The following is a 12,679-nucleotide window of genomic DNA, read 5'->3' as shown; positions in this document are numbered from 1 at the left end:
GCGGCGGCGGCAGCGGCGGCCGCGGCGGCGGCGGTGAGTTTGCAGTCAAGAGGCATATGATCGGCTTCTAGCTGCTCGCAGTCATGCCTTGTCGGCCGCACGCAATTCCTGAACCATACTCGTTCACACCAGGACCAAGCGCAGCCGAGGTTATTCTTCTTGGCTGCAGGTGTCCTGTCAGGTGGCCCAACAGGCTCACGTCACTCACCTCCCCAGTCTTAGAGTTGCCATGCCTACATTAGCTGCTGCATTGTCTATTACATCATGCCACCACGCTTATGCATTGTTTTGCCAATCCGTGATTCACTGCATGCACACCAATCACACCACCACCGTCACAGGCTGGCCCAGGCCTCTGCTGGGAGGATACGGCGGGGTCCAGAACGCATTCTCAGGCCCAATGGCCGCCATGGGCCCAGCACCGCTCAGCAGGGTGGCGGCGTTCGCCGCGCCTTCGGCGCTTGCCGGCGCGAGCAGCATGGGCGCGGCCTCCGGGATCGGCTTCAAGACAGGTGGGGGCGAGCGGAGCTGAGGGTGTGCAAGGTGCTGGGGGAGAGCTCGCCTGCGCCTGCAGTGGGCCTCAGAGCCCCGATGCTCACAATCTCTCTTTGGTCGCACGCTTCTGGATGGATGACATCACTGAAGGCCGCGCCGCCAAATCACACCTTGCACGCATCCTACTTGGCGCGTGCCCCGCGCTCCACTGACCTGCAGGAGGCGCCCAGGACGTATCCAATTTCCGGGAGAACATTAAGTCCGGGAAGCTTCCCATCCCGACTGACGTGACGTATGAGGGGCTCGTGAAGGATTACTACTTTGACACCAGGAGCAGGTGCGCTTGGTGTGTGCATGTGAGTGCATGCATGTGCACTCGTGGAGATGTCTGTCTGTATGTGGTGGTGTTTCTACGGCTGTGTGTGCGTGTGTGCGTGGTGTGTAACTGTGTGTGTGTGTGCGCGTGTGCGTGGATGCACGTATGTGCAATTGTGCGCTCGCATGCACATACGCGCATGTTACTGTTTGGTGTGGAGGAGGGGAGCGTGTGTGCACAATCAGCGCGTGCGGACCAGCATTACAGCGACACACCTGGCCGCACGCTGTGCTGCGGCGTCAAGCGGCAACTCTGCATGCAACTGGGCCGACACACGCTGCAGGTGGCTCCTGCATTTCACAGCTTCTGCCCCTCCCCCACCCATCCGGCGCCTGCAGCGACGACCCCAAGTGCGCAGACCTCTTCTGCCCCACCTACTCCCTCGCCCTCGCGCCCGACCCCGTTGTTGCGGCGGCTTCAAAGGGCGCAGCGAAGGCCGCGGCGCAGCCCAACGAAGTATTCCTCGCCGTCGGCCTGGACTCGGGCCTGACAAACTTCACGCGCCCCAAGCTGAACTTGGTGATCGTCCTGGACGTGTCGGGGTCAATGGACAGCTCATTTGACGAATACTACTACGACAGGTTTAGCAACGGCAAGAAGCGGCTCAGCGAGGCGGGTGAGTTGCATCTGTGTAGCGCTGTCAGGGCCACAAGGCAGCAGCGCGGCCGGGGCAGCAGCAGCCGCACCGCATGACGCTGCCTGTCTGTGGCCCGCCGCAGCTTGACCTCGCCGAAACGTGTTGCGATTTTTATTCCATATCACCCTCTCTGCGCTATTGTGCAGACAAGTCCAAGTCCAAGCTGGACGTGGCCAAGGAGGTCCTGCAGGGCATGCTGGACAAGCTGCGGCCAGATGACTCAGGTGAGTAATGTTATCATGGCTAGGGAGCAGCTACGGATTTCTCTGAGTACGCTTCTATTTTTGAGATCAAATGAAGTTCAACTCATTCAGGGCGGGGTATAGAGGGCCGTATTGCGTGCTGCACCATGCTGGTGTGTCTGGGTTGCTCACCAGTCCTGCTCACCCGTCGTCCTTCAGGATGCCCGCACTCTCTGGGCAACCCCATTGGCGGCATGAAGAGATGCCCATCCAATTTTCATCCAAGCCCCCCGCCAGAACCTTGGCCATGGGCGACCCTACCTCCTGCACTCGTGCTGTCACGCAGTGGCCATCACCCTTTTCTCCAGCAACGCGGCCACGCCCAAGAAGATGGGCAAGTGGGGCAGCGCCGACAAGGAGGCCGTGCAGGCAGGCGTCGGCGCCCTCAAGACCGTCTCCAGCACCAACTTCCAGGTCAGTGGCCTCTGGTGTCCCGAAGTCTGCCCTGATATGCCAGGCATACACGTGTCAGCCACCCTATATGTGAATGCACTGCCGCCATTTGTCAGCGTGGGGTTTTTGAACCTGGGGGGCCGCTCATGTCATGCAATGCAGGCGGGGCTGGACCAGGCCGTGACGAATATGCGGAGCTACACCGACTGCTTCGGCGGGGACCCATCCACCACGGAAAACCGCATCATCGTCCTCACAGGTGCATTGAAAACTTGCGCGGCTGCGAAACATCCGCTTATCGTCGCGCCGTTTGCTGTGCTGATGTTGCCCTGCCCAACCACGCTCGCTGCGCCGGTCTTGGCTGACTGGCTGGTCTTGTGCAGCTGTGTATTGCTAGCCTTGCGTTGCTTGCCCTTTGAAGCGGGTCGCACTCAATCCCACCCGTCACCTCGGCCCGTCTGCACTTCCGTCAGACGCCCAGCCCAACGAAGGAGACATTACGGATGAGGGGCTCTTGGCGCGGATGAAGGCCAACGCTGGCGACGGGTTCTACATGACAATGGTTGGTGAGTGGCCCAGCCTGGGGGACTGCACTCCTCCCTCCCCCCGCCATCCATGCCTGCGCGGCCACGTTTGCTTTTGATTCAGCTTCTGTGCGTGCCACTGTGTCCAGCTTGCTCAGCTCATATGCTGCTGTGCTTGCAACGAGCACAGCAGCCCATGGCTGACCCCCCAACCCATCAGTGGGCTGCTCTAGGCGCCCTCAATACCCTGCTCTTGCGCTTGACAGCACCCAGGCGCCTGCTCGCATGCACTTTGCCCATTTGCTCGCAAACCCTCCCGCCTGTTCGGCCGCCAACCTGCCTCATTTCCATTCTCACCCGATGCTGACCTGCAGGCATCGGCCTGGACTTCAACACCAAGCTGGTGGAGAGCATCCTGAAGGTCAAGGGGGCGAACTACTACTCAGTGCACACACCAGGTGAGTGGAGGGAACGTCAAGGCCTACTGAGAGTTGCACAACTGGAAGCGAGTGTTGGCAATTGTCTGGGGCAGGTAAAGGAGGACTTGAGCGCGGGGTTACTGGTTTGGGTGCATGGGAGATGCAGCTAGCCCACAGAGTTGGCTATGCTCAGCTGGAGGCTGGGGGTGGCATGATGGCGCGAAAGCGCGTCAGACCCCCACAAACACCACTCTGCTGTCCTTGCATAAATGCCCTTGTCAACAGGCGAGTTCAAGCAGCGCCTGGCGGACGAGTTCGACTCCATGGTGGCGCCCCTGGTGTTTGACCTGTCGCTGGCGGTCGACTCCTCGAGCCTGGCGCCAACCAAGGACGGCAGCCAGCAGGGCGGGTGGAAAATCGTGAACGTCTACGGCAGCCCGGACGCTGCGGGCGGCAAGCCAAGTGACGGCAATATCTTGAAGGTGATCGGCTGTACAGTTGGTGTGTGCATGGTGTGTGCCAGCACGCATGCATTGCTGCATGCCTCATGCATGCACTGCCGCCTGCATGCATGCACACAGGTGTTTATTTAAAGGTTGGGGCTGCAGGCAACCTCTTGCATTGAAGTGTGCACACTTGCTGACACGTCCATGCGTTTGCTGTCCTTCTTCTGCTATTTGTAGGTGCTGACTCTGTTCCCGACGCCCAAGACCGAAGAGGGCATCAAGGGCGGGGTGGTCCTGCTGCGCGTGCAGCCTCCCCCTGGCACCACCATTGCCACAGCGCCCCCGCTGAAGCTGTCGGCCCAGTACACCGACAGGTGGGGAGCTCATTTGGCGGCGGCGCGCACAGGGGCACCCGGTCATGCTGCCCTGCGTACAGCTCTCTGCGGATGGGCGCACGTGTCGCACTGACGCCGGTCAGCAGTAGTGCGTTGTTGCTGAGTGCGCCGGCTGCTATTTTTGCTGCACCTGGCCACCCTGCGACGCACAGGAACGCGACGCCACTCCCGCATCCCTGCTGACCCGATCCCCCTGCCTCGTTGTCAATTCCAGGTCTGGCAAGAAGTTCACGACCGCCAGGACAGTGCAGGTACCTGCTGCGGCGAAGAGCGGCGCCGCCTACTTCCAATCGAGCGGCGTGAGGAAGGCCGTGGCGCTGGCCCGCCTTTCGGACGCGCTGCAGCTCTGGTGGGCCTCCGAAGCGGTCTTTGACTGCCACGGCGCACTTATATCTTTCCGGGCTTCTTGCCCACTCATGCCTTGGCCTGCTGTGCAACTTCCGAGGCTGGATCCCTGATGCTGACCGCGTCCACGTATTGCTGGCTGATTCCAACAGGTTGGTGGAAGAGAACGCCAAGCAGGCGCCGGCCAGCAAGGTGACGTTTGCCGACAGGTGTGACATCATCTTCAACTACGCAGGCCTCTGGACGCCGCCCCCGATCTGGCCGGGCCGCGTGCCCCGCATCCGCATTGGCTGCCCCTTGGTGCCGTTCGCGCTCGGCCGCTGGGAGCGCCAGTCGCGCGGGCTGGCGGTCGGCCGCGACGCGCGGGACGCGCTGCAGCCGGTGCTGCAGTTCGTGAAATCGGAGCAGGCGGCGGTCAAAGACAGCACCATGAAGCAGGAGGTTGACCTGCTGCAGAAGCTCGTTGACCTCAAGTCATAGCCAAGCCGAGGTGCAAACAGCTTGGCCCTTGCCACGACGCACAGCGTCATTGTGGGTCCCAGGAACCTGTGTTGATCTATATGTTGTTAATTTCATGCCTGATCTTCACCGGGACAGGACTGCGTGGTTTTCATCGGGCAGGCGGCAGACATTGCAAACTCTGAACATATGGCCTCCGCCTGCAGCAAGGCGGGGCGCAGGAAGTGCGCTGCAAAGCAGCAGTCGCAGGCAGTAGAGCTGCACCACACAAAGTTGTCATTACTGTGTTTTTGAAGTAGGCCGCCTGCTGCTTTGAGTGGGCATGTGGCGCCCCTAGCGCCAGTCCACAAGCCGTTTCACAGTTGTGACTTTTCATTGACATATGGTAAATGCATATCCTGTTGGTAGATAATTTACTCTGGTTATAATAAGAAAAGGGAGGAGTAAATATGGATAACTCGTGTGGAATGTCGGAATTTGCATGTTGAGAAATACAGCAGCTCCGCATACGATACGCGCACCAGCGGTGGAGCAGAGACCGCCTCTGCAACATGCATCGCTTGGCCTCAGGGCACGGGCTGCTGCGCCTGCGCCTGCGCAGCCTTGCACGCCTGCCGGTGCCCCGCCGCCCAGCCCTTCCTGTAGCAGGCGTCTGAGCAGAAGCGCGCCGCCCTGCAGCCCCTGCACAGCCGCAGCCTCGTGCCGGGCGCAGCGGCGCTTGCGCCGCAGAAACTGCAACAGGTCTGCGGATCCACCAGCTGCTGGCGCGGCTGCTGGGCCTGCGGTTGAGCCGCCTCTTGCGGCGGCTGCGGCTCCTGAGGCACCGGCTGGATCGTCTGTTCGGGCGCCGGCTGCAGAGCCTGCACTCCCTCAGCCGCCTCCGTGCCTAGTGGCGCCGATGGTTGCGGCATTGATGATGAAGGTTCCTGATGCTGCCCAAACAACAAATCTTCGAGCGAAACATCCACTGTCCTGCCAAATAGGCGCACCACATCCTCGTCGACAAGGCTCTGCTGCACGCCGCGCTGCAGCGCCTTCAAGAGGTGCGGCTCTGTAGCCAGAAACGCAGAAGCGGCGGCCCAAAGCTCGTGGTCGGCACCGCCGCCTGCCGAACGATACACGAGGTGCATCAGCGCCCTGGCAAGCGCTGATTGGGCGGCGCGTGCAAGCTCCACCTGGTCGGGCGCATACTCGTGGTCGATCACGAGCCGCAGCGCCTGCGCGATGGCTGGCCTCAGGAGTGGCGCCCCGGCGTAAATGCGATCTAGCAAGCCTTCAGAGCTGGCTTTGGCGGCGTGTGCGATGTTGACGACGAGGGCAGCAAGGATCCAGGCAGTCATGACTTGTGCATGCACGTCGCACGCGTGCAGCTGCCACGCGACGGCTTCCATTGCGCCAGGCGTAGACGCCATCAGGCGCGCGAGATCGGCCGCTGTCGACAAGATTGATGGGGGTTTGTCCGTGTCTGGGGATGCCAGGGACGACGCGAGCGTGCACGCGTCCAAAGCTGCTGCGCCGCCGTAATCTGGCAGGTCCCAGGTGCGCCGCAGGAAGCCGACCAAGAGCGCTGCTGTAGGCAGGCTCCGGAGCTGGTCGCGCGCCTCGAGGCTGGCTAGCGACGCGGAGCTTAATATGTACAACGCAGCCGCGTGCTCGTCCGATTCGCCACAGATCATTTTGGTGAGCGCCGCGAGCGCGCCAGGGGCGCTCGTGATCGCCCCAGTAAGCTGCGGCTCCAAGGGCTGAGACTGATGCACCAGCAACGCAATCAGGTGAGTGCATATGACGCGTGCTGCGTGGCCCTCCGACGCCTCGTTACCGTTGCCGCCGGCCCTGTCCCCGCTGCCGCTGCCGTCAATCGCGTCAGGCGAGGGGCCGAAATGGCCTAGCGGCCTGGCGGCAAGCTGCGCAGCCAGGGCCGCGAAGAGGTGTGGCAAGGATACGTCCTGCGCTGAGGCCGCGTCCTCTGAGAATTGCGACGACAGCTCCCTGCAGATATGCAAGAGGTCGCGATCCGATAGGCACGGCGTGGCGCGCAGTATGCCGGCCGCGGCCGCGAAGATTCGGCGGGCGCTGGCGCGCGCGAGGGCCCTCGCGGCATCGGCTGCACTGGCGTCCACGCCGGGCGCGCCCCTGCGCCTCGCCATATGCTCAAGCGGGCCGCTCCACACTGCGGCCGCTTTGAACGCGGCGATTGCAGCCTGGCTGCCGGGGGCCGCAGCAGCAGTCGTAAGGACGGCCTCAAGCGCGGCGCGACCAGCCGCGCCAGCCAGCAGCTCGGTTGCGGAGGGGTTGTGGTGGTAGACCTCGCTGATGATGAGCGCCGCGCAGCCGGCGCATTCACGGCCCCCAGGCCACCGTCGCAGGCACGCTGCGGCGGCGGACACCAGTCCTGGGATCGCGGCAACCTGCATGGAGGGGTGAGGGGATTGGGAGCGGGCGAAGGGGAAAGTCGCAAGACCATGTGCTTCCAACATGTTCAGTGCAGGCGGGTCGATCACTCCATGCGCAGCCCCTGCGCGTCGCTCGTTGCGTGGCCGCTGCACGCACCTGCGGCACCCAGAGGGATGGCACGCCTCTGTGTGACCCCATCTCATTGCGAATGGTGATCATCAGCGCGTTAAGACTGAGCAACAGCATTTCGGCCCCCGCCTGGTCGTTCGCATCTGCCGCGATCTCGAGGCGCCGCGGCAGCTGGGCCAGCAGGCACAGGTGCTCCGGGCCGAGCGCACAGGGCAGGGCTTCTGCGGCGCATCTGATATCCTCGATGGCCTCCAAGCGTTGGACTGTGCACTTCCGTAGGCGGCCGCTGCTGGCCTGTGAGTCCAGCTGCAACGCATTGAGGAGCGCCCGCTCCAAGCGCTGCTGCGGGGTTGGCGCCAAGCCCATCGGTGCCGGCTGTGAGCCCTTGGTGCGGTTCTTCTTGGGAGCACCGTCACGATCTGCAGATCCTTTCAAGATCTCCGCCATCATGGATTATAAGAAGCGTGGTCTCTCGTGATGATCTGACGAGCAGTTTGTGCAGCAAAACGTGGAAAAGAAGAGATGCGATCACTAAGTACAAAGGTATCACAGGAGCACAGGCACAATATCATCAGGCACAATCCCGTGCCGTGTGCGGGTCTAGTACTGGTCTCACAACAACTGAACTTGACCGGCGGCCCTGACAGGCCTGCGTAGCCTGCATACTGTACGGGAATGATGCGCATTTTGAGGCTCCAACAGTACGCACACAAGCACTTTGCCTCGAATGCCTAACAACAGCCGCGTCCGCCGCTGCACACAGACCAGGCACTGCTGCTGGAGGGTGCAGTGCTGCGAAACCCTAGCGACAGGGGTGGTGCCCAGCCAGATCGGCTCTGCAAGCCAGGCTCTAGCATGGATGACGCCTGATGGGCGTTCCCCTCCCCACCTGGCCGGGCCGCGTGCCCGCATCCGCATCGGCTGCCCCTTGGTGCCGTGCGCGCTCGGTCGCTGGGAGCGCCAGTCGCGCGGGCTGGCGGTCGGCCGCGACGCGCGGGACGCGCTGCAGCCGGTGCTGCAGTACGTGAAGTCGGAGCAGGCGGCGGTCAAGGACAGCACCATGAAGCAGGAGGTTGACCTGCTGCAGAAGCTCGTTGACCTCAAGCCGTAGCCGAGCTGAGGTGCAAACAGTTTGGCCCCAGCCACGCACCATAGCATCATCGTGGGTCTCAGAGACCTGTGTTGATCCATATGTTGTTGATTATATGCCCGATCTTCACTGGGGCGGGGCTGGTGTTCATGGGGCACGCGGCAGACATTGTCAACTCTGAACATGTGGCCTCCGCCTGCAGCAATGCGGGGCGCAGGAAGTGCGCTGCAAAGCAGCAGTCGCAGGCAGTCGAGGTGCCCAACTCAAAGTTATCATCACTGTGTTTTGAACTAGGCCGCCTGCTGCTTTGAGTGGACATATGGCGCCTCCAGCGCCAGTCCACATGCCAATTCACAGTTGTGACGGTTCACCTGCATATGCTTGATCCCGTTTTATATGTTACTCTGGTTATAACAGGGAGGAGTTAATGAACAAGTCGCGTTGAGCGTTGAATGTCAAATCTGTCTGCTGAGGAATACTGCAGCCCTGCATACCACACGCGCACCAGCAGTGGAACAGACACCGTTCCAGCCACATACAGTGCTTGGCCTCAGGACCCGGGCTGCGCTGCAGGAGGCGCATGAGCCACCTGCTGCGCCTGCGCCTGCGCCGCCTTGCACGCCTGCCGGTGCCCTGCCGCCCAGCCTTGCTTGTAGCAGGCGTTCGAGCAGAAGTGTGCCGCCCTGCAGCCCCTGCACAGCCGCAGCCTCGTGCCGGGCGCAGCGGCGCTCGTGCCGCAGAAACCGCAGCGGGGCTGCGGATCCAGTAGCTGCTGGCGCGGCTGCTGGGCCTGCGGTTGAGCCGCCTGTTGCAGCGGCTGCGGCTCCTGGGGCACCGGCTGGATCGTCTGTTGGGGCGTCGACTGCGGAGCCTGCACTCCCTCAGCCGCCTCCGTGCCTGGTGGCGCCCATGGCGGCGGCATTGATGTTGAAGGTTCCTGATGCTGCTCAAACAACAACCCTTCGAGGGAAGGATACAAAGTCCTGCATAAAAGGCGCAGCATCCTTTCGTCCTCGTCATCTAGGCCCCGTCGCACACCGCGCTGCAGCATGTCCAAAAGAGGCGGCTCGGCGGCAAACAGTGCGGAAATGGCGGCCCCTGGGTCGTTGTGGGCACCGCCGTCCGCCGAAGAACACGCGAGGACCAGCAGCGCGCAGGAAAGCGCTGAAAAGGCATAGCTTGCGCGCTCTGCATGGTAGGGCGCATACTCGTGGTCACTCACGAGCCGCAACGCCCGAGCGATGGCTGGCCTCAGGAGTGGCGCCCCAGCACAAATGCGACCCAACAAGCCGTCCGAGCTGGCTTTGGCGGCGTGTGCGATATTGCAAACGAGGGCAGCAAGGAGCCAGGCGTCTGTGACGTTCGCATGGACGTCGCACACGCGCAGCTGCCACGCGACGGCTTCCATTGCGCCAGGGGCGGACGCCATGAGGCGCGCGAGATCGGCTGCAATCGGCAAGATCAATTCGGGTGTATCCGTGTCTGGGGATGCCAGGGAGGACGCGAGCGTGCACGCGTCCAAAGCTGCTGCGCCGCCGTAATCTGGCAGGTCCCAGGTGCGCCGCAGGAAGCCGACCAAGAGCGCTGCTGTCGGCAGGCTCCGGAGCTGGTCGCGCGCCTCGAGGCTGGCTAGCGACGCGGAGCGTAATAGGTACAACGCAGCCGCGTGCTCGTCCGATTCGCCACAGATCATTTTGGTAAGCGCTGCGAGTGCTCCCGGGGCGCTCGCGATCGCCCCAGCGAGTAGTGGCTCCGAAGACTTAGACCGCTGCACCAGCGACGCAATCAGCTGAGCGCATGCGACGCGTGCTGCGTGGCCTTCCGATGCCTCATTGCCGTTGCCGCCGGCCCTGTCCCCGCCGCCGCTGCCGCCAATCGCATGAGGCGAGGGGCCGGGGCGGCCTGGCGGCCTGGTGCCTAGCTGCGCAGCAAGGGCCGTGATGAACTGCGGCAAGGGCACATCCTGCGCTGAGGCCGCATTTTCTGAGAATTGCCACGAGAGTAGCGCACAGATCTCAGAGAGATCACGACTTCTGAGGCACGGCGTGGCACGCAGGATGTCAGCCGCGCAAACAAAGATCCGCCGGGCGCTGGCGCGCCCGAGAGCCCTCGCGGCATCGGCTACGCCGCCGTCCACGCCGGGCGCACCGCCGCGCCGGCCCAGGTTGCAGAGCTGGCTGGTCAAACATGCGGCCGCCTTGAAAGCGGCGATCGCCGCAGGGCTCTCGGGGGCCGCCGCCGCAGCCGTGAGGACGGCCTCAAGCGCGGCGCTGCCAGTCGGGCCAGCCAGCAGCTCGGTTTCAGTGGGGGCGTGTTGGTAGACCTCGTTCAATACGTGCGCCGCGCTGAGCGAGCAGAGACGGCAGCCCGGCCACTGCTGCAAGCAGGCGGCTGCGGCGGACACCAGCCCAGGGATCGCAACCACCTGCATTGAGGGGCGAGGGAACCGGGAGAGGGCGCAGGCAGCTGTTGCAACACCATGAGGTGCCAACATGTTGCGTGCGGGCGGGCAGACTGCTCCATGCGCGACCCCTGCGCGCCGCTCGCCGCATGGCTGGTGAACACACCTGTGACACCCAGAAGGATGCTGCGGCTGTGCGTGTCCGCATCTCGACGCCGCTACGGGCGATGATAAGCTCACACACACTGTACAACAGTATTTCGGCCGCCCCGTGGTCGTTAGCATTGGCTGCGAGCTCGAGCCGCAGCGGCAGCTGGGCGAGCACGCGCAGGTGCTCCGGCCCGAGCGCACAGGGCAGGGCTTCTGCAGCTGTTTTGATCTCTTCGACAACCAGCAAACGCTGCTGTGTTGTGCGCGCCTGGGGCCGGCCGCTTCTGGCCTGTGAGTGCAGCTGCAGTGCATCGAGGAGCGCCCGTTCCATTCGCTGCTGCGGGGTTGGCGCCAAGGCCATTGGTGCCAGCTTTGAGCCCTTTGGCCGGGTCTTCTTGCCACTTTCGTCACGAACTAGATGGGTCTTCAAATTCTCGCCATCAACACTGATTATACGTCGCGGGTGCCGTGGGACTTTTGAAAAGCCGAGATTGATCTGGCCGAGCAAATTGTGCAGTTGAGTATGAATTTGATTACATCTACAGTACAAGGGGATGGGATCATCTGATCAAACCATAGACGGTAAAGAGAGCACAGGCACAAGCAAGGCACGGTTTGATGCCGCGCACGTAACAGTCACAGCAGGTACTTGTACCCGTGCTGCGTGCGAACCCCAACATGACAGGCGGGTCTTTGAGCCCATGTGCCCTCCCCTCTGGCCGCTCACATGATGCGCATGCAAGGCAATATACGCGCATGCCGTGTCTAATGCATTGCACCAGTCGCGTCACGCAGGCCTGATAATCCATTATGTGAGGGGGCCTAGCGGCTGCAGTGGGGATGTCACACAACCCTCGCCAAGCGACCGATCCAGGTTGGTTTTCCACAGCGCAAGCACAGCGCTGGCAAGCCGGGCTGCAGCGCATGCGACTCCTGACGGATGTGCATCATATCAGCCCGCCGCATGCAGCGCCTTTGTCCTGGGTACCGCACCAAGTACAACAAATGTTGCTGCTGCTGCTGGTGGTGCATCAGCCCGTGGCAAGAGTGTGAGTTCGCTCAGCAAGTGCTGTTATGGCTGAGAGAAAGGCAGGTCGGGGCATGCAAGGGGCCAAGGCTAGCTAGCAAGACCACTATCGCGGTCACATATGCCGCTGCTGCGCTGCCGGGTTTGCAATGCTGATGCCTTTTGTCTGAGACAGGGTACCCCCCAGCTTTGTCCCCTGGCGACCAGCGTCCCCCCTGCCAAACTAGCGCAACCAAATGGTCCTGTGATTGACGGCTGGCTGTTTACACCATCGCCTGCTCCAAAACTCGTGCCACAGAGGGTGGCATGCCCTGCATCACGGCGTTCCTGGACCCGTCCTCCCCCTCGTCACCCCCTACTGCCCCTGCCAGCGCAGCTTCCAAGCCCTCTGCTGCCAGCTGCTCCTCAGCTGCCACACACAGCTCGATCAGCAATGGACCCCTGCGGCCGCCACTCCTGCCTTCTTGCTGCGACTCCAGCAGCAGCATGCCCACAGCCCGCGGCAGCAGCAGCAGGGGCGCCGTGCGTAGCAGCAGCCGCAGCGCCGCGACACGCACACCAGACGCGTCGGCGGCGTCCGCAAGCGCCGAGAAGCTGCCGCGCAGCTGGTCGTCCGGGACCAGCAGCAGCCGCAGCGCGCGGCGGCGCACCAGAACGTCTGTCGCATCTTTCAGAGAAAGCTGGAGGATGGAGCAGAGGGCGCGCAACCGCGAGGAAGCTGCCCGCCACTCGAGCAGCGCGAGCGCCGGCAGGCGGG

At 62.9% G+C, this 12,679-nt stretch overlaps 2 protein-coding genes across 2 annotated transcripts; both read left to right on the top strand.

Moving 5' to 3' along the window:
* Positions 1-400: 400 nt before the first annotated feature.
* MNEG_1821 (hypothetical protein) lies at positions 401-4,752 on the top strand (the record flags this gene model as incomplete). Its single annotated transcript, XM_014049701.1, has 12 exons — positions 401-512; positions 715-832; positions 1,210-1,487; positions 1,655-1,732; positions 2,037-2,164; positions 2,306-2,402; positions 2,617-2,709; positions 3,042-3,125; positions 3,372-3,568; positions 3,770-3,906; positions 4,142-4,276; positions 4,425-4,752. 12 exons carry the CDS (start codon positions 401-403, stop codon positions 4,750-4,752), a joined length of 1,785 nt encoding a protein of 594 aa, XP_013905155.1.
* A 3,229-nt stretch (positions 4,753-7,981) lies between these two features.
* On the top strand, positions 7,982-8,365 carry MNEG_1820 (hypothetical protein; the record flags this gene model as incomplete). The annotated part of the gene is made up of 1 exon (XM_014049700.1): positions 7,982-8,365. One exon carries the CDS (start codon positions 7,982-7,984, stop codon positions 8,363-8,365), a length of 384 nt encoding a protein of 127 aa, XP_013905154.1.
* Positions 8,366-12,679: the final 4,314 nt, after the last annotated feature.

Source organism: Monoraphidium neglectum, assembly GCF_000611645.1.
Source record: "Monoraphidium neglectum strain SAG 48.87 unplaced genomic scaffold scaffold00191, whole genome shotgun sequence".
Classification (NCBI taxonomy): Eukaryota; Viridiplantae; Chlorophyta; class Chlorophyceae; order Sphaeropleales; family Selenastraceae; genus Monoraphidium; species Monoraphidium neglectum.
This window is presented reverse-complemented; position numbering and strand designations above follow the sequence as displayed.